The 25286-nt window shown below is 40.3% G+C and overlaps 1 protein-coding gene across 4 annotated transcripts in view; it reads right to left on the bottom strand.

Annotated features, from left to right (window-relative positions):
- Positions 1-25286, bottom strand: part of Zdhhc15 (zinc finger, DHHC domain containing 15) — a 134122-nt gene that overhangs the window by 85458 nt on the left and 23378 nt on the right. For all 4 annotated transcript variants that reach the window (XM_011247506.1, XM_011247505.1, NM_175358.4 and 1 more), the window contains exon 2: positions 10158-10184. In XM_011247506.1, the coding sequence (XP_011245808.1) occupies positions 10158-10184 (27 nt within the window). The remainder of the gene's footprint in view (positions 1-10157; positions 10185-25286) is intronic.

The following is a 25286-nucleotide window of genomic DNA, read 5'->3' on the forward strand; positions in this document are numbered from 1 at the left end:
ATATCTTTTAAAAATTTTTGGAGTCCTGACCTGAGTCACAAAGATTGATACAGCTTATAACATTGTGAGACGTGCTGCAGATGACTTGGACTTTAACTTCTATTCTTTTTTTTTTTTTTTAGTAGTAAACTTGTTTATTGCAAAATTAATGACTGAAAGATACATTTTCTTACATGTTTTTAAGAAAGGGAAAATGGAAAATATATTGAAAACTCCTGATCTTGGTCCGAGACCCGCCGAACTTAGGAAATTAGTCTGAATAGGTGAGAGGGTGCGCCAGAGAACCTGACAGCTTCTGGAACAGGCAGAAGCACAGAGGCGCTGAGGCAGCACCCTGTGTGGGCCAGGGACAGCCGGCCACCTTCCGGACCGGAGGACAGGTGCCCGCCCGGCTGGGGAGGCGGCCTAAGCCACAGCAGCAGCGGTCGCCATCTTGGTCCGGGACCCGCCGAACTTAGGAAATTAGTCTGAACAGGTGAGAGGGTGCGCCAGAGAACCTGACAGCTTCTGGAACAGGCGGAAGCACAGAGGCGCTGAGGCAGCACCCTGTGTGGGCCGGGGACAGCCGGCCACCGGCGGCCTAAGCCACAGCAGCAGCGGTCGCCATCTTGGTCCCGGGACTCCAAGGAACTTAGGAATTTAGTCTGCTTAGGTGAGAGTCTGTACCACCTGGGAACTGCCAAAGCAACACACTGTCTGAGAAAGGTCCTGTTTTGGGCCTTCTTCTTCGGCCAGGAGGAGGTCCAAATACAAGATATCTGCGCACCTTCCCTGTAAGAGAGCTTGCCAGCAGAGAGTGCTCTGAGCACTGAAACTCAGAGGAGAGAATCTGTCTCCCAGGTCTGCTGATAGACGGTAACAGAATCACCAGAAGAACAATCTCTAAACAGAGTCAACTATAACTACTAACTCCAGAGATTACCAGATGGCGAAAGGTAAACGGAGGAATCTTACTAACAGGAACCAAGACCACTCACCATCACCAGAACCCAGCACACCCACTCCGCCCAGTCCAGGGAACCCCAACACACCTGAGAACCTAGACCTAGATTTAAAAGCATATCTCATGATGATGGTAGAGGACATCAAGAAGGACTTTAATAAATCACTTAAAGAAATACAGGAGAACACTGCTAAAGAGTTACAAGTCCTTAAAGAAAAACAGGAAAACACAATCAAACAGGTAGAAGTCCTTACAGAAAAAGAGGAAAAAACATACAAACAGGTGATGGAAATGAACAAAACCATACTAGACCTAAAAAGGGAAGTAGACACAATAAAGAAAACTCAAAGCGAGGCAACACTAGAGATAGAAACCCTAGGAAAGAAATCTGGAACCATAGATTTGAGCATCAGCAACAGAATACAAGAGATGGAAGAGAGAATCTCAGGTGCAGAAGATTCCATAGAGAACATCGGCACAACAATCAAAGAAAATGGAAAATGCAAAAAGATCCTAACTCAAAATATCCAAGAAATCCAGGACACAATAAGAAGACCAAACGTACGGATAATAGGAGTGGATGAGAATGAAGATTTTCAACTCAAAGGTCCAGCAAACATCTTCAACAAAATTATTGAAGAAAACTTCCCAAATCTAAAGAATGAGATGCATATGAACATACAAGAAGCCTACAGAACTCCAAATAGACTGGACCAGAAAAGAAATTCCTCCCGAAACATAATAATCAGAACATCAAATGCACTAAATAAAGATAGAATACTAAAAGCAGTAAGGGAAAAAGGTCAAGTAACATATAAAGGCAAGCCTATCAGAATTACACCAGATTTTTCACCAGAGACTATGAAAGCCAGAAGAGCCTGGACAGATGTTATACAGACACTAAGAGAACACAAACTGCAGCCCAGGCTACTATACCCAGCCAAACTCTCAATTATCATAGAGGGAGAAACCAAAGTATTCCACGACAAAACCAAATTCACGCATTATCTCTCCACGAATCCAGCCCTTCAAAGGATAATAACAGAAAAAAACCAATACAAGAACGGGAACAACGCCCTAGAAAAAACAAGAAGGTAATCCCTCAACAAACCTAAAAGAAGACAGCCACAAGAACAGAATGCCACCTTTAACAACTAAAATAACAGGAAGCAACAATTACTTTTCCTTAATATCTCTTAACATCAATGGTCTCAACTCGCCAATAAAAAGACATAGACTAACAAACTGGCTACACAAACAAGACCCAACATTTTGCTGCTTACAGGAAACTCATCTCAGAGAAAAAGATAGACACTACCTCAGAATGAAAGGCTGGAAAACAATTTTCCAAGCAAATGGTATGAAGAAACAAGCAGGAGTAGCCATCCTAATATCTGATAAGATTGACTTCCAACCCAAAGTCATCAAAAAAGACAAGGAGGGACACTTCATTCTCATCAAAGGTAAAATCCTCCAAGAGGAACTCTCAATTCTGAATATCTATGCTCCAAATACAAGAGCAGCCACATTCACTAAAGAAACTTTAGTAAAGCTCAAAGCACACATTGCGCCTCACACAATAATAGTGGGAGACTTCAACACACCACTTTCACCAATGGACAGATCATGGAAACAGAAACTAAACAGGGACACACTGAAACTAACAGAAGTGATGAAACAAATGGATCTGACAGATATCTACAGAACATTTTATCCTAAAACAAAAGGATATACCTTCTTCTCAGCACCTCATGGTACCTTCTCCAAAATTGACCACATAATAGGTCACAAATCAGGCCTCAACAGATTCAAAAATATTGAAATTGTCCCATGTATCCTATCAGATCACCATGCACTAAGGCTGATCTTCAATAACAAAATAAATAACAGAAAGCCAACATTCACATGGAAACTGAACAACACTCTTCTCAATGATACCTTGGTCAAGGAAGGAATAAAGAAAGAAATTAAAGACTTTTTAGAGTTTAATGAAAATGAAGCCACAACGTACCCAAACCTTTGGGACACAATGAAAGCATTTCTAAGAGGGAAACTCATAGCTATGAGTGCCTTCAAGAAAAAACGGGAGAGAGCACATACTAGCAGCTTGACAACACATCTAAAAGCTCTAGAAAAAAAGGAAGCAAATTCACCCAAGAGGAGTAGATGGCAGGAAATAATCAAACTCAGGGGTGAAATCAACCAAGTGGAAACAAGAAGAACTATTCAAAGAATTAACCAAACGAGGAGTTGGTTCTTTGAGAAAATCAACAAGATAGATAAACCCTTAGCTAGACTCACTAAAGGGCACAGGGACAAAATCCTAATTAACAAAATCAGAAATGAAAAGGGAGACATAACAACAGATCCTGAAGAAATCCAAAACACAATCAGATCCTTCTACAAAAGGCTATACTCAACAAAACTGGAAAACCTGGACGAAATGGACAAATTTCTGGACAGATACCAGGTACCAAAGTTGAATCAGGATCAAGTTGACCTTCTAAACAGTCCCATATCCCCTAAAGAAATAGAAGCAGTTATTAATAGTCTCCCAGCCAAAAAAAGCCCAGGACCAGACGGGTTTAGTGCAGAGTTCTATCAGACCTTCAAAGAAGATCTAACTCCAGTTCTGCACAAACTTTTTCACAAGATAGAAGTAGAAGGTATTCTACCCAACTCATTTTATGAAGCCACTATTACTCTGATACCTAAACCACAGAAAGATCCAACAAAGATAGAGAACTTCAGACCAATTTCTCTTATGAACATCGATGCAAAAATTCTTAATAAAATTCTCGCTAACCGAATCCAAGAACACATTAAAGCAATCATCCATCCTGACCAAGTAGGTTTTATTCCAGGGATGCAGGGATGGTTTAATATACGAAAATCCATCAATGTAATCCATTATATAAACAAACTCAAAGACAAAAACCACATGATCATCTCGTTAGATGCAGAAAAAGCATTTGACAAGATCCAACACCCATTCATGATAAAAGTTCTGGAAAGATCAGGAATTCAAGGCCAATACCTAAACATGATAAAAGCAATCTACAGCAAACCAGTAGCCAACATCAAAGTAAATGGAGAGAAGCTGGAAGCAATCCCACTAAAATCAGGGACTAGACAAGGCTGCCCACTTTCTCCCTACCTTTTCAACATAGTACTTGAAGTATTAGCCAGAGCAATTCGACAACAAAAGGAGATCAAGGGGATACAAATTGGAAAAGAGGAAGTCAAAATATCACTTTTTGCAGATGATATGATAGTATATATAAGTGACCCTAAAAATTCCAACAGAGAACTCCTAAACCTGATAAACAGCTTCGGTGAAGTAGCTGGATATAAAATTAACTCAAACAAGTTAATGGCCTTTCTCTACACAAAGAATAAACAGGCTGAGAAAGAAATTAGGGAAACAACACCCTTCTCAATAGCCACAAATAATATAAAATATCTCGGCGTGACTCTAACGAAGGAAGTGAAAGATCTGTATGATAAAAACTTCAAGTCCCTGAAGAAAGAAATTAAAGAAGATCTCAGAAGATGGAAAGATCTCCCATGCTCATGGATTGGCAGGACCAACATTGTAAAAATGGCTATCTTGCCAAAAGCAATCTACAGATTCAATGCAATCCCCATTAAAATTCCAACTCAATTCTTCAACGAATTAGAAGGAGCAATTTGCAAATTCATCTGGAATAACAAAAAACCGAGGATAGCAAAAACTCTTCTCAAGGATAAAAGAACCTCTGGTGGAATCACCATGCCTGACCTAAAGCTTTACTACAGAGCAATTGTGATAAAAACTGCATGGTACTGGTATAGAGACAGACAAGTGGACCAATGGAATAGAATTGAAGACCCAGAAATGAACCCACACACCTATGGTCACTTGATCTTCGACAAGGGAGCCAAAACCATCCAGTGGAAGAAAGACAGCATTTTCAACAATTGGTGCTGGCACAACTGGTTGTTATCATGTAGAAGAATGCGAATCGATCCATACTTATCTCCTTGTACTAAGGTCAAATCTAAGTGGATCAAGGAACTTCACATAAAACCAGAGACACTGAAACTTATAGAGGAGAAAGTGGGGAAAAGCCTTGAAGATATGGGCACAGGGGAAAAATTCCTGAACAGAACAGCAATGGCTTGTGCTGTAAGATCGAGAATTGACAAATGGGACCTAATGAAACTCCAAAGTTTCTGCAAGGCAAAAGACACTGTCTATAAGACAAAAAGACCACCAACAGACTGGGAAAGGATCTTTACCTATCCTAAATCAGATAGGGGACTAATATCCAACATATATAAAGAACTCAAGAAGGTGGACCTCAGAAAATCAAATAACCCCCTTAAAAAATGGGGCTCAGAACTGAACAAAGAATTCTCACCTGAGGAATACCGAATGGCAGAGAAGCACCTGAAAAAATGTTCAACATCCTTAATCATCAGGGAAATGCAAATCAAAACAACCCTGAGATTCCACCTCACACCAGTGAGAATGGCTAAGATCAAAAATTCAGGTGACAGCAGATGCTGGCGAGGATGTGGAGAAAGAGGAACACTCCTCCATTGTTGGTGGGATTGCAGGCTTGTACAACCACTCTGGAAATCAGTGTGGCGGTTCCTCAGAAAATTGGACATAGTACTACCGGAGGATCCAGCAATACCTCTCCTGGGCATATATCCAGAAGAAGCCCCAACTGGTAAGAAGGACACATGCTCCACTATGTTCATAGCAGCCTTATTTATAATAGCCAGAAACTGGAAAGAACCCAGATGCCCCTCAACAGAGGAATGGATACAGAAAATGTGGTACATCTACACAATGGAGTACTACTCAGCTATTAAAAAGAATGAATTTATGAAATTCCTAGCCAAATGGATGGACCTGGAGAGCATCATCCTGAGTGAGGTAACACAATCACAAAGGAACTCACACAATATGTACTCACTGATAAGTGGATACTAGCCCAAAACCTAGGATACCCACGATATAAGATACAATTTCCTAAACACATGAAACTCAAGAAAAATGAAGACTGAAGTGTGGACACTATGCCCCTCCTTAGAAGTGGGAACAAAACACCCATGGAAGGAGTTACAGAAACAAAGTATGGAGCTGAGATGAAAGGATGGACCATGTAGAGACTGCCATATCCAGGGATCCACCCCATAATCAGCTTCCAAATGCTGACACCATTGCATACACTAGCAAGATTTTACTGAAAGGACCCAGATGTAGCTGTCTCTTGTGAGACTATGCCGGGGCCTAGCAAACACAGAAGTGGATGCTCACAGTCAGCTAATGGATGGATCACAGGGCTCCAAATGGAGGAGCTAGAGAAAGTACCCAAGGAGCTAAAGGGATCTTCAACCCTATAGGTGGAACAACATTATGAACTAACCAGTACCCCTGAGCTCTTGACTCTAGCTGCATATGTATCAAAAGATGGCCTAGTCGGCCATCACTGGAAAGAGAGGCCCATTGGACACGCAGACTTTGTGTGCCCCGGTACAGGGGAACGCCAGGGCCAAAGGGGGGGAGTGGGTGGGTAGGGGAGTGGGGGTGGGTGGGTAAGGGGGACTTTTGGTATAGCATTGGAAATGTAAATGAGCTAAATACCTAATTAAAAAAAAATGAAAAAAAAAAAGAAAACTCCTGCTTGTAATATTAGCAAACAAACATAGGCAAAAACTGACCAAACAAACAAATTCCATATATCTCACCCCCAAAACCAAGTACTTGAATACAAACTCTGAGAAACATGTAGGACCTCTGTGACAAATATAATGCTAGCAGAAACCTTCATAAGTTCTTTTTTTTCATCTTTTAAAAGGTCAGCAGAAGGAAATATTTTTACTTATCAAATTAAAAACTGTTCCACTTTTGAAGATCTTATTAAGTATAGACGTAGCACCTACATACTCAAAGGAAATGTACATAAATTACAAATCCAACAAAGATTCACTACCTAAAACACATAACAAATCATCCAAAGCCAACAATAAAAACAGCCAAGTTAGGACCCTACACCATGGGTTTTTTAGCTACCCAGCCCTCTGTAGAATGTTTGCTGTTTAGCTTTGTGATTATGTTCTCATTGTCACTGCCTAACATCAAGAGCAAGTTTCCTACTATCCATAACAGATCTGGGAAAAGATCAGAATCCACAATATCAGACAGAATTGCTGCTGAAACAACATTTTAGCCTCTATTCTTTTTCACAAAAATTAACATGACTAAGAAAAAATATTTTTTCTATTTGGATCTCATTGTGCTACAATATGAATACATGAGTTCTGACCATATATTCATGAGAAAAATCATGAGAAATTATAGTCCTGAAATATCTCATATGACTTTGAAGAACCTTCAGAGTCTTTCCAATGTCAGTACCAGCAACAGTCATCATCAAATGGTAAGTACCTGATACTACTTTATATTTATCATGTATCAAGCACTATGTTAAAATACTTATCAAAATAACCATAGAAGGTAAGTGCTATTTCTATTTTATGGAAGAGGAACGTGAGACCTAGATTATTTTCCCCATGGCATGCATGTAGTAAGTGGCAAAGTCAACTAATGCCAAGTAGGCCTGACACCAAAATTTTTCTTATCCATTACTGTTACAACTCTCCTAACTTGTAAAGCACTGTTAAGAGAATTTTGAAACTTGAAATTTACCAGGCACTCTATTCACTTCATGGGGTTGTGGTAACAAATTACTATAACCTGGGTGATTTACAAGAATAGAAATGTATTACCTCACAGTTCTGGGGTATGTTCTTGCTCAAAACTCCAGCACTGAATCTTTCCCTGCCTTTCCCTAGCTCTTGTTGGTTACAGACAATTCTTAGTGCTCCTTTGCGACACTACAACTACCCTTCCTCCATCCCAGAGATGTTTTCCATATCTATATATCCAATTTTCCTTTAGAACACCAGTTACTGAGGCTTTCTCTAATCTTGTATAACTTCACCATGACATGATAACATGCCCCCAGTCCTATTGCAAATAGGGACACATCCACATGATTAATGTAGCCATGAATTTTGGTGGAAGATTATTCAAACCAGTACAGGAACCATAAAGTAGACAAAAAAATAAAAACCTGTTCTAGTATTTTTGGCTTAAAGTTTTCTTAAACTTTGGAGACAATGAAAAGTCAGGTGACTTGGCTATTTCAGTTCCGTCTGACAGTCATGTTGCTTACTTTATTCTACTTTAAAGGTTCAAAGTAGTTGGGAGACAAATCATAAATTCACAGAGCTATAAGGAACCTCAGATAGTAATTAGCTTACTGTTTATTGCAAGTTTGCTTTGTTAAATGTTAACATCTCTGTTGTTACTCTTTCATGTCAGGATTCCTAACAAAACAGACTAGCTACAGACATTCAGTAGTTTACAGTAGAGCCTCGAGATGTCAAAGCATTGTTATTTTTGTAGAAATTAAAGTTCAAAGTAGGCAAGTTACTTTATGAAGGTCACAGAGCTAGCAAATGACACAGCTAGAATTCCAACTTATACCTTGTGTCTCCTAAATTTCATTATACCCATTACAGAATGTAGAAGCAAAATCTAATACCATTGCTTATTTTGTGGATAAATTTAAGAATCAGAAGGGATATTAAGTTAAACATTTCTGTATTGTCAGGATATGAAGCACAGCCAAGTGTTTACGATGATGATAATGAATAACATTGTTGTTATTATACTTTTATGGTAGGCTATCATGTAAGTCCACCCCCCCTCAGCTATATTGAAAGTTTGTAATAGGAAATACTTAGTATTTATATAAGATGATTTCTGACTTTAAGAACCATACATAAAATTAGATGGCAAGCCAGGTGGTGGTAGCAGACGGCTTTAATCCCAGCACTGGGGAGGCAGAGGCAGGCAGGATCTCTGTGAGTTTGAGGCCAGCTTTTTCTACAGAGACAGTTCCAAGACAGCCAGGGCTACATAATGAGACCCTGTCTCAAAAAAAAAATCATACATGCTTGGAGATGATGGTGGTGCACACCTTTAATCCCAGCACTCAAGAGCAGAGGCAGGTGGATTCTAAGTTTAAGGCCAGCCTGGTCTACAGAGAAAGTTACAGGACAGTCAGGGCTACACAGAGAAACCCTGTCTCGGAAAACAACAACAACAACAACAACAACAACAACAAATAAAAACCCAAACAAACAAAAAAGAAAAGAAACTTAAAAAAAGAAAAAGGAAAAAAAAAGAAAGAAAAAGTCAACTTAAGACTCTTAAGACTTCCTCTGTTGCTGTCACAATAACAATGCATGTGTATTGAGCTTTTAGGATGTGCTCTGTTCACCTTTGTTCTGCTTTATGTACAATTAAATTGTCTTCATGACACCTTCACAACTCAGGCAGTAATATTGTTTCTATTATGTATGCAAATAATAGGATGAGTGTAAACTGTTTTATCAAGAAAATAGTCAAGCTGTAAATTCAACCTGGCTCTGGAGCCTGCACTTTTAAGTCCTAGTGCTCATTGTTTCCCATTCCTACTGCTCTGTTATCCGTGGTAAATGAGCAACAACAAAGCAGAGAGGTAACACAGCAGATCTTAAATGCTGTGAAGCTCAACGAATTCTAACACTGAACGCCCATGAAATGAGAATTGAAAGTGACACTGTAAAATGCTTCCATATGTACTCTCGATCTTCCCGATAAAATAATATAAAGCTAATTGTTCATGGAGACTCATGATTAGCTTCCACGTTTTAAATGCAAAGGGCCTCACTGCTTTTAAAAAAGGATCAAGCTAAGGTGGTGATGATCTGTTGAAAGGAACACAAGAATATATAGGAACTGTGATGGTCAAGGCCTGTGGCACCCTTCCTGACTCTATGTGTTGAAGAGGGAATGGATTAGAAAGAAAGGCCGGGTAGCTAGGACAATAATTACAGAAGAGAGAGCTTAGGGCTGGTCACTATGGAAGAAATTATCATGTATCTTGATAATTTGTAATTGCTATTTTATGGCTAAAAGGGCCACTGAAAATATGTGTTGCTCTATTTCTGAGTAATATTCCTTAAAATATCACCCTAAATGTTCTAATGAACCAAGTACATTTTTTGTAAAGTTGCTCAGTTTAAAGACTTTATATAATTTAGTTTTTGTAAGAGAAAAGGAAATGTGATACATTCCTAACCAACACAGTTCCCAATAGACACTTACCTTTTTCCGCTGGACTCAAAACAGTCACTGTGGAGAAAAAAAGAAAATGGGTGTTAGAAGACAGGACAGAGGAGACAGATAAATATCAGTAACATTTTATGTGTTGTCTAGTTAATTTTTTCACAGTATTATGTTTTGAACAAGTTACATGATGGTTAGGGATAGGGGTTAGGGTTAGAATGATTAAATTTCATCCTATACTAGCTTATTTCTCTTAAATCTTTAGTAACTAAGAACTCACAGGCCGTTGATATGTTGATATGGGCCAGTGGTTAAAGGTGCTTGCTGCCAAGCCTGACAATCTAGGTTTGATCTCCAGGACCTATATGATGGTAGGAGAGAAAGAATTCCCACTCATGCCATGTCATGCATGAGCACAAATCTTCCACAGATGAAATGTAATACAATTTTGAAAAGAATCAACACTCATTTAACAAATATAGAAATAACCTTTTAAAAGACACAACAAATCAGATGATATAAGAGATAAATAACATGGTGTTATAAACTTAACTGATAAATTAGGAGGGTATTACAGATGTCCCTCAAGTGTATGATAAAGCTATATCCCAGTTGACCCACTGTTGAAACAACATTAAACTGAAAGTGCTGGGTTTGAGGTATAGGTCAATTGGTAGAATGTGTGCTTAGCTTCCTCTCATTTCCTAGCACCACATAAACCTGGGAATGGTGTTCCATGCCTGTATCTCAGAACTTGGGAGGTGGTAGGAGCTGGAGTTGTCTTTCAAGATCATGCTCAGCTATATAGTGAGTTCAAGGGAAAATAGAAAGAGAAAAAAGGAAAGAAAATTATTTTCATAATCTAAATTATGGAATCTCATAGTTTAGTGTACCTGACCTATTGTGCTGGGTAGTATTATGTCAGCTTGACAAAAGCTAGAGTCATCTGGGAAAGAGGAACTCTCAGTTAAGAAAATGACTCCATAAGAATGGGTTAGAGAGCAATGGTTCTCAGCATGTGGATCCCACCCCCTTTGGCAAACCTCTATCTCCAGAAATATTTACATTATGATTCATAACGTAGCAAAGCTAAAGTTATGAAATAGTAAAAAAATAATTTTATGGTTGGGGGTCACCACAGCATAAGGAACTGTACTAAAGGGCCGCATCATTAGGAAGGTTGAGAACCACTGATATAGGGCATTTTCTTAATTAGTGATTCATGGGAGGGCACAGCTCACTGTGGGTAGTGCCATCCCTGAGATGATGGTCTTAGCCCTGGGCTGGTGTTCCTGGTTGCTCTGTAAGAAAGCAGGGTGAGCAAAACAAAAGGAGCAAGCCAGTAAGCAGCACCCCTCCATGGCCCCTACATCAGCTCCTGCCTCCAGGTTCCAGCTTATCTTATTAATTATAAGATAAAATAAATCCTTTCGCCCATAAGTTGATTTTGGTATGGTATTTTATCACAGCAATAGAAACTCTAAGTAAGACATCTATCTTATACGTCCGTAGAATACTTAGGTTAACCTACCTCTAAACAAAGACCACCTAATAAAAAGCCTGTTTATAATAAAATGTTGACTACCTTATGATTCATTGAATACTGCACTGAAAGCAGTAAGCTTGGGACTAGATTCTAGTCTCCAGAGATTTTCCCACATACTGCATCTAGCTCCTCCAATCATCCCTTGTAGGTTTATCATGAGTTGTGTATTACTCGTGTTTAAAACACCATTGTAAAATGGTACCTACCTATCTGTCTTTATCATCACCATCTCTGTGTACTTGATTTTAAGGGAAGCAGAACTACAGTTTTAAATTTTATTTTGTCAGAACAGTCAAGAGTAAGGCAAATGGGGGAAAGCAGTGAGTGAGAATATATTTCAGGTGTGATTTCTTCAGTCTTTTCATTTGTTATACTTTTCCTTCTCTTTACAAGCAGACATGTGTGTGTTTTTTTATTATTATTATTTGAATGACCATTTGAATGGAACTTTTAAACAATGTCACATTTGGTCAGTATTAAAAATCTTGATTTCTTCTTTTTCTGTAATACACAAGTTTGTAGTGGTACAGAGACACTACAGAATCCTAATCAGCTGAAAAGAAAATTGAAGTCGTGACATTTGCAATCAAATGAATGAACTGGAGAATATTATTATACTGAGTAAGGTAACTCAGAAGTTGAGAGACAGACACTGCATGCTCTCTTTTCATTCTGGTTTCTACTTCTGAATCTTCAGAGTTGCATACAGAACTTGAGAAACAAGAAGTCAGGAAAATAGGAAAGGATTATTGAAGAAGGGAAGAGGAGTACTAGAGAGAGGGATAGCAGGGCACAGGTGCTATGAAGGGTGAATGGGGAAACGGGGGTGGGGGGGCTTAATTGAGCAGAAGGGTAATACAGAGGAAGAGGGAGGAAGAAGAAATAAAGAACACTAAGGGTATTTTTTAAAGCCATAGGGAAACACATTATTTTTTAAGCTTACTTAAAATACATTCTATGATACATATGTATATATTTTTTGTAATGGAATTACCCCATGTAGGAGTAATAATGCTTTCCCAGGAACCACAGCGAGTCTAACAAAAACCTCAGTGCCAGGCAAAGGACACCTCCCTTGGGACATCTCCCAAGAGATCCCTCAAGACAATATAGACCCTTTGTTTACTTCACACAACTTGAAGGTATGACCCCATTGCTGAAGATACCATACACTTTAGTTACAGTACTTAGAAGAATCAAGTTGGTACTGACTTGGAAGCCTCCTCTTTAATAGCTAGCTCTCATACTATAAGAAGGTGCTTTGCAAGCTGCCAATGGAGAATTATTAACAGTCTTGCCCAGCTTCTAAACCTGAGAACCACAACAATGACTGGACTTACAAGATATCCCAATGGTGCAAAAATAGCACTTATGTTTGAGGACTAAATGGACTTTTCTCTAAATAGACTTAAGGCCCATTCAGTAGGAGATAGCTCATTTCTGTTACTGTAAAACAGACAAGAACCTGTGACTTCAGAAGACACTACTATTTTCTAAATTAATGCAGCTTTGAACTGTATTCTAAATAGCTTCTTACTAGTATATGAGTGTATCTCTCCCCTCATCAAAAAAGCTTTTTTTTTCTCATCAGATGGGGGTTACTACAGAGATCCACAGCTGGTCAAAAGGCAGAGAACATCTCACTGCTGAATGCTCACCCCCCCCCCCCAACTGGGATATCTACAACACAATCTCCATATGCAAGTTGGCTCTAGGAACTTTGCATTAGAGGAGAAAGATTTTAAGAGCCTGAGGATCAGAACAACTGCTGTGAGTGAGTGTCTTCCTGACATGACTGGAGTGCTGCACCCATATTCTCTCTGCATGGTTGCCTATAAGTTTCACCACTTGACATGCTGACATGGAAGTGTCCATAGAAGAAAATTTCACAATGCCCTACACTTAGAAGAAGAGTTGAAAAGCTGCTAAAAGAGGGGGGATTATTTTTCTCCAGGGATGAGCCTCCTGATAGATTTCCCAATTCTAACTGGTCAGTCCAAACACATATACATTTACATGCAGGGAATACTAATTGGGCTCATTAAGGTTTGTGTGTGTGTGTTGAGAGTGTGGGAAGGGTACAGAGGGGGAGATGAAGGAGCAGAGGGAGAGGTAAAAATGATGTAAATATAGTGCACTTGTATATGAAATTCTCAAAAACGGTTAAAATTAAAATAAAGTCAATGAATGAAAGTGGTACATGCTCTGAAGTATATTAAAAAAAGTGTTGATGGGACAATGTAGGATGTTATGATTTTTGTACATGCCATGATTGTGCTGATGACTCAAAACAGTGAACTAGGTTAATTACATCTCTTTGAAATGGAGTGAGTAGGAGTTAGAGATGGCTCAGTGGTCAGAGTGTTTGCTGTTTGTAGAAGACCTAGGTTCGGTTCTAAGCATTCATGTCACACAGCCTAACAGCTGCCTGTTACATCAGTTCCAGGGCATTCAACACTTAGCGTTCATGGCCACATGCACACATATGTGTATGAGTACACACACACACACACACACACACACACACCTTAAAAAGTAAAACTTCCTGGGTATATACCCAAAAGATGCTCCAACATATATAACAAGGACACATGCTCCACTATGTTCATAGCAGCCTTATTCATAATAGCCAGAAGCTGGAAAGTACCCAGATGTCCCTCAACAGAGGAATGGATACAGAAAATGTGGTACCTTTACACAATGGAGTACTACTCAGCTATTAAAAACAATGACTTCATGAAATTCACATCCTGAGTGAGGTAACCCAGACACAAAAGAACACACATAGTACAAACTCTCTGATAAGTGGATATTAGCCCAAAAGCTCAAAATACCCAAGATACAATTCACAGACCACATGAAGCTCAGGAAGAAGAAAAACCAAACTGTGGATGCTTCAGTCCTTCTTAGAAGGGGGAACAAAATACTCAAGGGAGGAAATACAGTGATGAAGTGTGGAGTAGACATTGAAGGAAAGGCCATACAGAGACTGCCCCACCTGGCGATCCATCCCATATACAGTCACCAAACCCAGACACTATTGTGGATGCCAGGAAGTGGTTGCTGACAGGACCCTGATATAGCTGTCTCCTGAGAGGCTCTGCCAGAGCCTGACAAACACAGAGGCAGATGCTCGCAGCCAACCATTGGACTCAGCTCTGGGTCCCCAATGGAGGAGCTAGAGAAAGGACTGAAGGAGTTGAAGGAGTTTGCAACCCCATAAGAAGAACAACAATATCAACCAACCAGATCCCCCACCCCAGAGCTCCCAGGGTCTAAACCACAAACCAAGGAGTACACATGGAGGGACTCGTGGCTCCAGTTACATATGTAGCAGAGGATGGCCTTGTAAGGCATCAATGGGAGGAGAGGCCCTTGATCCTGTGAAGGTTAGATGCCCCAGTGTAGTTGGGAATGCCAGGGCAGGAAGATTCGAGTGTGGGGGGGAGCACCCTCATAGAAGCAAGGGGAGGGGGAATGGGATAGGGGGGTTTCAGAGGGGAAATCAGGAAAGGGTAAAACATTTGACATGTAAATAAATAAAATATCCAGTAGAAAAAAATGCAAAAAAAAAAAAAGAGTAAAACTTAAACCATGAAGTGAGTAAAGCTGAGTTGCTTGGAGGCTAATCGTAATGAAGAGTAGCTGATTAACTGGTATTTAATAAATCAGGCTGAATGCTCTTGCTCTCACTCACTGTTCTTTTGTCTTGGCTTGGGTTGTTTTTGGTATTCAGGAATTGTTCCTTTTTTTCCCCTTCCTTCCTTTCTTCCTTCCTTCCTTCCTTCCTTCCTTCCTTCCTTCCTTCCTTCTGCCTGCCCTCCCTCCCTCCCTTCCTTTCTTTGATTGAGTATTTGGGCATCTCACATCATGTACCCCTATCACTCTCATGTCCCAGACTTCTCATGTCAGGCCTCCCTTCCCCTGTGAACACCCCCTCCCCCCCCCACACACACACAGAATAAAAAGCAAGTCATTTTGCGTTGTCCATATACTCACTGAAGCATGGTCAAATTCCTAGTGGCCAGCCCCCCAACGCACTGAGGGAGGATGTCTTTTTCTGCCTGCATGTGCACCAGAAGCCATCAGCTGAGAAGTGTCTCCTAGTGGCCAGTGAGGGGCAGGGTCAGTTTTTCCACTCACTGACATTAATGTGACTTCAAGAGGCTGCCACCGACTTAGAGTGGGTTTTGGTGGTAACAGGCCTTGCAGACAGAAACACTGACCTACTCCTGGCTCTCAGCAGCTGCACAGGCCTCAACATGGCCTCAGGTGGACATGTCATTCATATGAGGAGGGCCCTAAGAGGCAGCAAAGTGCAAGGACATCACCAAATCATCAGTCAGTGACAAAGACTGCATATGCCCACATTTATCTCAGGCTTCATTGGGTCCTGGGGCACCAGCTTGGACCAACAGACACCAACATGCTTTCCGGTGGCTTCAAGGACCATGGTGGTCCTTTGAGGAGGTACAGTCCAGGGAATCAACCTTTCTTCATGTCAAGCTTCCATCACTGCCAAGAGCCAAGGGGGAGTCCCTTAGCTGGGTGGCAGGTTCAGGGGCTGAGTCTGTGTTTGCATAAGCTCCAGGCTGTTGTACATCATCAGGCAGACCCTACTGGGTGATGACAATATGTCCACCTCAGGCTTCTCTTTCACCTGTTACTGCCTGTACTGGCTGGTTTTGTGTGTCAACTTGACACAGGCTGGAGTTATCACAAAGAAAGGAGCTTCAGTTGGGGAAATGCCTCCATGAGATCCAGCTGTGGGGCATTTTCTCAATTAGTGATCAAGGGGAAAAGGCCCCTTGTGAGTGGGACCATCTCTAGGCTGGTAGTCTTGGGGGTCTATAAGAAAGCAGGCTGAGCCCTTCCGCTCGACTCGGGACTCGAGCCCCGGGCTACCTTGCCAGCAGAGTCTTTCCCAACACCCGCAAGGGCCCACACGGGACTCCCCACGGGACCCTAAGACCTCTGGTGAGTGGAACACAGCGCCTGCCCCAATCCAATCGCGCGGAACCTGAGACTGCAGTACATAGGGAAGCAGGCTACCCGGGCCTGATCTGGGGCACAAGTACCTTCCGCTCGACTCGAGCCCCGGGCTACCTTGCCAGCAGAGTCTTTCCCAACACCCGCAAGGGCCCACACGGGACTCCCCACAGGACCCTAAGACCTCTGGTGAGTGGAACACAGCGCCTACCCCAATCCAATCGCTCGGAACCTGAGACTGCGGTACATAGGGAAGCAGGCTACCCGGGCTTGATCTGGGGCACAAACCCCTTCCACTCCACTCGAGCCCCGGGCTACCTTGCCAGCTGAGTCCCCTGACACCCGCAAGGGCCCACACAGGATTCCACACGTGATCCTAAGACCTCTAGTGAGTGGAACACAACTTCTGCCAGGAGTCTGGTTCGAACACCAGATATCTGGGTACCTGCCTTGCAAGAAGAGAGCTTGCCTGCAGAGAATACTCTGCCCACTGAAACTAAGGAGAGTGCTACCCTCCAGGTCTGCTCATAGAGGCTAACAGAGTCACCTGAAGAACAAGCTCTTAACAGTGACAACTAAAACAGCTAGCTTCAGAGATTACCAGATGGCGAAAGGCAAACGTAAGAATCCTACTAACAGAAATCAAGACCACTCACCATCATCAGAACGCAGCACTCCCACCCCACCTAGTCCTGGGCACGCCAACACAACCGAAAATCTAGACCCAGATTTAAAAACATTTCTCATGATGATGATAGAGGACATCAAGAAGGACTTTCATAAGTCACTTAAAGAATTACAGGAGAGCACTGCTAAAGAGTTACAGGCCCTTAAAGAAAAGCAGGAAAACACAGCCAAACAGGTAGAAATCATTAAAGAAAAACAGGAAAACACATCCAAACAGGTGATGGAAATGAACAAAACCATACTAGAACTAAAAGGGGAAGTAGACACAATAAAGAAAACCCAAAGCGAGGCAACGCTGGAGATAGAAACCCTAGGAAAGAGATCTGGAACTATAGATGCGAGCATCAGCAACAGAATACAAGAAATGGAAGAGAGAATCTCAGGTGCAGAAGATTCCATAGAGAACATCGACACAACAGTCAAAGAAAATACAAAATGCAAAAGGATCCTAACTCAAAACATCCAGGTAATCCAGGACACAATGAGAAGACCAAACCTACGGATAATAGGAATTGATGAGAATGAAGATTTTCAACTTAAAGGGCCAGCTAATATCTTCAACAAAATAATAGAAGAAAACTTCCCAAACATAAAAAAAGAGATGCCCATGATCATACAAGAAGCCTACAGAACTCCAAATAGACTGGACCAGAAAAGAAATTCCTCCCGACACATAAAAATCAGAACAACAAATGCACTAAATAAAGATAGAATATTAAAAGCAGTAAGGGAGAAAGGTCAAGTAACATATAAAGGAAGGCCTATCAGAATTATACCAGACTTTTCACCAGAGACTATGAAAGCCAGAAGAGCCTGGACAGATGTTATACAGACACTAAGAGAACACAAATGCCAGCCCAGGCTACTATACCCGGCCAAACTCTCAATTACCACAGATGGAGAAACCAAAGTATTCCACGACAAAAACAAATTCACACAATATCTTTCCACGAATCCAGCCCTTCAAAGGATAATAACAGAAAAGAAGCAATACAAGGACGGAAATCACGCCCTAGAACAACCAAGAAAGTAATCATTCAACAAACCAAAAAGAAGATAGCCACAAGAACAGAATGCCAACTCTAACAACAAAAATAAAAGGGAGCAACAATTACTTTTCCTTAATATCTCTTAATATCAATGGACTCAATTCCCCAATAAAAAGACATAGACTAACAGACTGGCTACACAAACAGGACCCAACATTCTGCTGCTTACAGGAAACCCATCTCAGGGAAAAAGACAGACACTACCTCAGAGTGAAAGGCTGGAAAACAATTTTCCAAGCAAATGGACTGAAGAAACAAGCTGGAGTAGTCATTTTAATATCGGATAAAATCGACTTCCAACCCAAAGTTATCAAAAAAGACAAGGAGGGACACTTCATACTCATCAAAGGTAAAATCCTCCAAGAGGAACTCTCAATTCTGAATATCTACGCACCAAATGCAAGGGCAGCCACATTCATTAGAGACACTTTAGTAAAGCTCAAAGCATACATTGCACCTCACACAATAATAGTGGGAGACTTCAACACACCACTTTCTTCAAAGGACAGATCGTGGAAACAGAAACTAAACAGGGACACAGTGAAACTAACAGAAGTTATGAAACAAATGGACCTGACAGATATCTACAGAACATTTTATCCTAAAACAAAAGGATATACCTTCTTCTCAGCACCTCACGGGACCTTCTCCAAAATTGACCATATAATTGGTCACAAAACAGGCCTCAATAGATACAAAAATATTGAAATTGTCCCATGTATCCTATCAGACCACCATGGCCTAAGACTGATCTTCAATAACAACATAAATAATGGAAAGCCAACATTCACGTGGAAACTGAATAACACTCTTCTCAATGATACCTTGGTCAAGGAAGGAATAAAGAAAGAAATTAAAGACTTTTTAGAGTTTAATGAAAATGAAGCCACAACGTACCCAAACCTATGGGACACAATGAAAGCATTTCTAAGAGGGAAACTCATAGCTCTGAGTGCCTCCAAGAAGAAACGGGAGACAGCACATACTAGCAGCTTGACAACACATCTAAAAGCCCTAGAAAAAAAGGAAGCAAATTCACCCAAGAGGAGTAGACGGCAGGAAACAATCAAACTCAGGGGTGAAATCAACCAAGTGGAAACAAGAAGAACTATTCAAAGAATTAACCAAACGAGGAGTTGGTTCTTTGAGAAAATCAACAAGATAGATAAACCCTTAGCTAGACTCACTAAAGGGCACAGGGACAAAATCCTAATTAACAAAATCAGAAATGAAAAGGGAGACATAACAACAGATCCTGAAGAAATCCAAAACACCATCAGATCCTTCTACAAAAGGCTATACTCAACAAAACTGGAAAACCTGGACGAAATGGACAAATTTCTGGACAGATACCAGGTACCAAAGTTGAATCAGGATCAAGTTGACCATCTAAACAGTCCCATATCACCTAAAGAAACAGAAGCAGTTATTAATAGTCTCCCAACCAAAAAAAGCCCAGGACCAGATGGGTTTAGTGCAGAGTTCTATCAGACCTTCAAAGAAGATCTAATTCCAATTCTGCACAAACTATTTCACAAAATAGAAGTAGAAGGTACTCTACCCAACTCATTTTATGAAGCCACTATTACTCTGATACCTAAACCACAGAAAGATCCAACAAAGATAGAGCACTTCAGACCAATTTCTCTTATGAATATCGATGTAAAAATCCTCAATAAAATTCTCGCTAACCGAATCCAAGAACACATTAAAGCAATCATCCATCCTGACCAAGTAGGTTTTATTCCAGGGATGCAGGGATGGTTTAATATACGAAAATCCATCAATGTAATCCATTATATAAACAAACTCAAAGACAAAAACCACATGATCATCTCGTTAGATGCAGAAAAAGCATTTGACAAGATTCAACACCCATTCATGATAAAAGTTCTGGAAATATCAGGAATTCAAGGCCCATACCTAAACATGATAAAAGCAATCTACAGCAAACCAGTAGCCAACATCAAAGTAAATGGAGAGAAGCTGGAAGCAATCCCACTAAAATCAGGGACTAGACAAGGCTGCCCACTTTCTCCCTACCTTTTCAACATAGTACTTGAAGTATTAGCCAGAGCAATTCGACAACAAAAGGAGATCAAGGGGATACAAATTGGAAAAGAGGAAGTCAAAATATCACTTTTTGCAGATGATATGATAGTATATATAAGTGACCCTAAAAATTCTACCAGAGAACTCCTAAACCTGATAAACAGCTTTGGTGAAGTAGCTGGATATAAAATAAACTCAAACAAGTCAATGGCCTTTCTCTATACAAAGAATAAACAGGCTGAGAAAGAAATTAGGGAAACAACACCCTTCTCAATAGTCACAAATAATATAAAATATCTTGGCGTGACTCTAACTAAGGAAGTGAAAGATCTGTATGATAAAAACTTCAAATCTCTGAAGAAAGAAATTAAGGAAGATCTCAGAAGATGGAAAGATCTCCCATGCTCATGGATTGGCAGGATCAACATTGTAAAAATGGCTATCTTGCCAAAAGCAATCTACAGATTCAATGCAATCCCCATCAAAATTCCAACTCAATTCTTCAACGAATTGGAAGGAGCAATTTGCAAATTTGTCTGGAATAACAAAAAACCTAGGATAGCAAAAAGTCTTCTCAAGGATAAAAGAACTTCTGGCGGAATCACCATGCCAGACCTAAAGCTTTACTACAGAGCAATTGTGATAAAAACTGCATGGTACTGGTATAGAGACAGACAAGTAGACCAATGGAATAGAATTGAAGACCCAGAAATGAACCCACACACCTATGGTCACTTGATCTTCGACAAGGGAGCTAAAACCATCCAGTGGAAGAAAGACAGCATTTTCAACAATTGGTGCTGGCACAACTGGTTGTTATCGTGTAGAAGAATGCGAATCGATCCATACTTATCTCCTTGTACTAAGGTCAAATCTAAGTGGATCAAGGAACTTCACATAAAACCAGAGACACTGAAACTTATAGAGGAGAAAGTGGGGAAAAGCCTTGAAGATATGGGCACAGGGGAAAAATTCCTGAACAGAACAGCAATGGCTTGTGCTGTAAGATCGAGAATTGACAAATGGGACCTAATGAAACTCCAAAGTTTCTGCAAGGCAAAAGACACCGTCAATAAGACAAAAAGACCACCAACAGATTGGGAAAGGATCTTTACCTATCCTAAATCAGATAGGGGACTAATATCCAACATATATAAAGAACTCAAGAAGGTGGACTTCAGAAAATCAAATAACCCCATTAAAAAATGGGGCTCAGAACTGAACAAAGAATTCTCACCTGAGGAATACCGAATGGCAGAGAAGCACTTGAAAAAATGTTCAACATCCTTAATCATCAGGGAAATGCAAATCAAACCAACCCTGAGATTCCACCTCACACCAGTCAGAATGGCTAAGATCAAAAATTCAGGTGACAGCAGATGCTGGCGTGGATGTGGAGAAAGAGGAACACTCCTCCACTGCTGGTGGGATTGCAAACTGATACAACCACTCTGGAAATCAGTCTGGCGGTTCCTCAGAAAATTGGACATAGTACTACCGGAGGATCCAGCAATACCTCTCCTGGGCATATATCCAGAAGATGCCCCAACAGGTAAGAAGGACACATGCTCCACTATGTTCATAGCAGCCTTATTTATAATAGCCAGAAGCTGGAAAGAACCTAGATGCCCCTCAACAGAGGAATGGATACAGAAAATGTGGTACATCTACACAATGGAGTACTACTCAGCTATTAAAAAGAATGAATTTATGAAATTCCTAGCCAAATGGATGGACCTGGAGGGCATCATCCTGAGTGAGGTAACACATTCACAAAGAAACTCACACAATATGTATTCACTGATAAGTGGATATTAGCCCCAAACCTAGGATACCCAAGATATAAGATATAATTTGCTAAACACATGAAACTCAAGAAGAATGAAGACTGAAGTGTGGACACTATGCCCCTCCTTAGATTTGGGAACAAAACACCCATGGAAGGAGTTACAGAAACAAAGTATGGAGCTGAGATGAAAGGATGGACCATGTAGAGACTGCCATATCCAGGGATCCACCCCATAATCAGCATCCAAACGCTGACACCATTGCATACACTAGCAAGATTTTATTGAAAGGACCCAGATGTAGCTGTCTCTTGTGAGACTATGCCGGGGCCTAGCAAACACAGAAGTAGATGCTCACAGTCAGCTAATGGATGGATCATAGGGCTCCCAATGGAGGAGCTAGAGAAAGTAGCCAAGGAGCTAAAGGGATCTGCAACCCTATAGGTGGAACAACATTATGAACTAACCAGTACCCCGGAGCTCTTGACTCTAGCTGCATATATATCAAAAGATGGCCTAGTCGGCCATCACTGGAAAGAGAGGCCCATTGGACTTGCAAACTTTGTATGCCCCAGTACAGGGGAACACCAGGGCCAAAAGGGGGGAGTGGGTGGGCAGGGGAGAGGGGGTGGGTGGATATGGGGGACTTTTGGTATAGCATTGGAAATGTAAATGAGTTAAATACCTAATAAAAAATGGAAAAAAAAAAAAAAGAAAGCAGGCTGAGCAAGCCAGGGGAAGCAAGCCAGTAAAGAACATCTCTCCATGGCCTCTGCATCAGCTCCTGCTTCCTGACCTGCTTGAGTTCCAGTCCTGACTTCCTTTGGTGATGAACAGCAATGTGGAAGAGTAAGCTGAATAAACCCTTTCCTCCCTAAGTGCTTCTTGGTCATGATGTTTGTGCAGGAATAGAAACCATGACTAAGACACTGCTTCTCTCCATAGCACATACACTGCTCTGTTTTTCTAACTTTCAAACTTCTCCATCATATGTTTGTTTATTGTAGTGGCAACCCTGTGGCCCAGGCCCTGAGGCTAGGGCAGAGCTTACTTACTTATTTTTAAAGTGAAAGTCATTAAGTTGCACATAATAGTGAGGCCATTTAATGATTAGTACACGTATATGTTATGTAATGTTTAAGTCCAGGTAGACTTATTTATGAATTCTTTGTGCACAATTACTTTTAAGTTAATTGTTATGGGTGAGAGAAGATCACTTGTCAGTACTGGAATGAGACAATGTTTACACAGAAGAATTAGTGAGAACAGTGAGATTGCCGGATGGAGTACCACCAGCTTTAAGACTCTTAATAAGTAACAAGATTAAATTATACAATCCACATGTAGAAGACAGTCAATGGCCGACACAAAATGAACTCAATAGCATCTTATTGTTCCTTTGCTTGTATGTTTTCCAATTTTGTGTTTTTTGAATGGGTTTTGGCACGTGTGTGTGTGTGTGTGTGTGTGTGTGTGTGTGTGTATGTTTGTGTTTCTTTTTTCTTTCAGTTTTTCATTTTTGTTTGTTTGTAGGTTTTTTTTTGTTTGTTTGCCTGCTTTCAAAAGAGAAAGAAAGGGTGTGGAAGGGGAGGGGTGGAGATGCAAAAAGTTTCTGGAAGAAAGTGAGGAAGGGGAACCTGTGACCTGAACATATTGTTTGACAAAAACTCAATAAAAAGAAACTTGCTTCAAAAATGTCATATGAAAAATAATATAAAATATCTTATTAATAATTTTATATGGATATGCTGAAGTGAAAATATTTTCATATATTGAATTCAATAAATCACTAAAATTATTTTACTTAGTACTTTTTAGCTTTTTCCCCCTACCTAAAATTTAATTACAATATTTCTGTTTGACAGCCAAGACCTGGAGTTTCTTCCATGTTCTTGCTATACTACATTTGTTGATTATCTCATTAAGCCCCACATAATCCAGCTTTCTACATTTGTCTTCGTGTCTAGTTACAAAGAATCTGAAAATATGCAAGAGAAATGAGTATCAAAAGCTATTCAGTGGTAACTCCAATCTTTTAATTCCCCAGCAGTAAACTCAAATCTGAAGAAACAGCAGTTACCTATGTACCCACATTATTCTATAAGCATAGATGGCAAATTTGCCATTGAATTGACCAACTGTCCATTTACTCAAGAGATTCCTGATAAAAGATTCATTGTGCAAAAGTTTTAGATGACTCTTAAGAAATTTTCATTCCAAATATGACTGGGATATTTTAGTATCTTACTTTAATAATACAAAAAGACAATTTTAAAAATAAAGAAAAATCAAAACTATAAAAATAAGTGTCATGATCTTTTAAAATGTGGTATTTTTCCTTCAGAAGTTTGGAAGAAACTATTTTCCTTTAGACTGACTAGCTCTTTACAGAATTTCATGTGTAGAAATGCTTTTAAAATAAAGTTCACTGTCACTCATGTGTGAATGCCTTCTCTTCTACCACATTTTGAAATGTTTGTAGTACAGAGCTCGCTCTGCATCTTCCCTAGGCTGGTGGCCATTGTCACCTTGCTGCTGTTACTCATCCTCTCTATCTTCTTCATCATCATTATTACTAAACTGTGTTAATCTGCATCTTCTTGTCCATAATCTACTTCTGTATCCTGCATGTGGTTCATGTAAACTAATCTCAGTACAAGGTATGAGTCCTTCACTTACTTAACTCTGGCTAAGCTCCATCTGGAGAGCTCTGTTCTCAATCATCCTTCTGTATACACATTCTCTCATTCTAGTACAGACAAGTAATCCTCTCTCACCCATAGACTTGGGTCTTTTCAATGCCTGTCCAAGAGAAGTTGACAAAGCAAACCCGTGGTGGGATGAGGATATTAAGTGCTACCATATGCATCACAGAACTGAAAAGGACATGCAGACATTCAAAATGCTATGCCTGTTCTAAGAAGCCCTGAAATACTTCACATTTTTACTTCTAGTTGACCTTTAGAAATTGAAAAACAGGAAGAGAGGGCTTAGGTACAGTTGTAAACAGCCTAGTTAATGATGATTAGAGGAAATTCCAACACAAAAGTCAATCTAC

This window comes from Mus musculus, chromosome X (genome assembly GCF_000001635.26).
Source record: "Mus musculus strain C57BL/6J chromosome X, GRCm38.p6 C57BL/6J".
Lineage (NCBI taxonomy): Eukaryota > Metazoa > Chordata > Mammalia > Rodentia > Muridae > Mus > Mus musculus.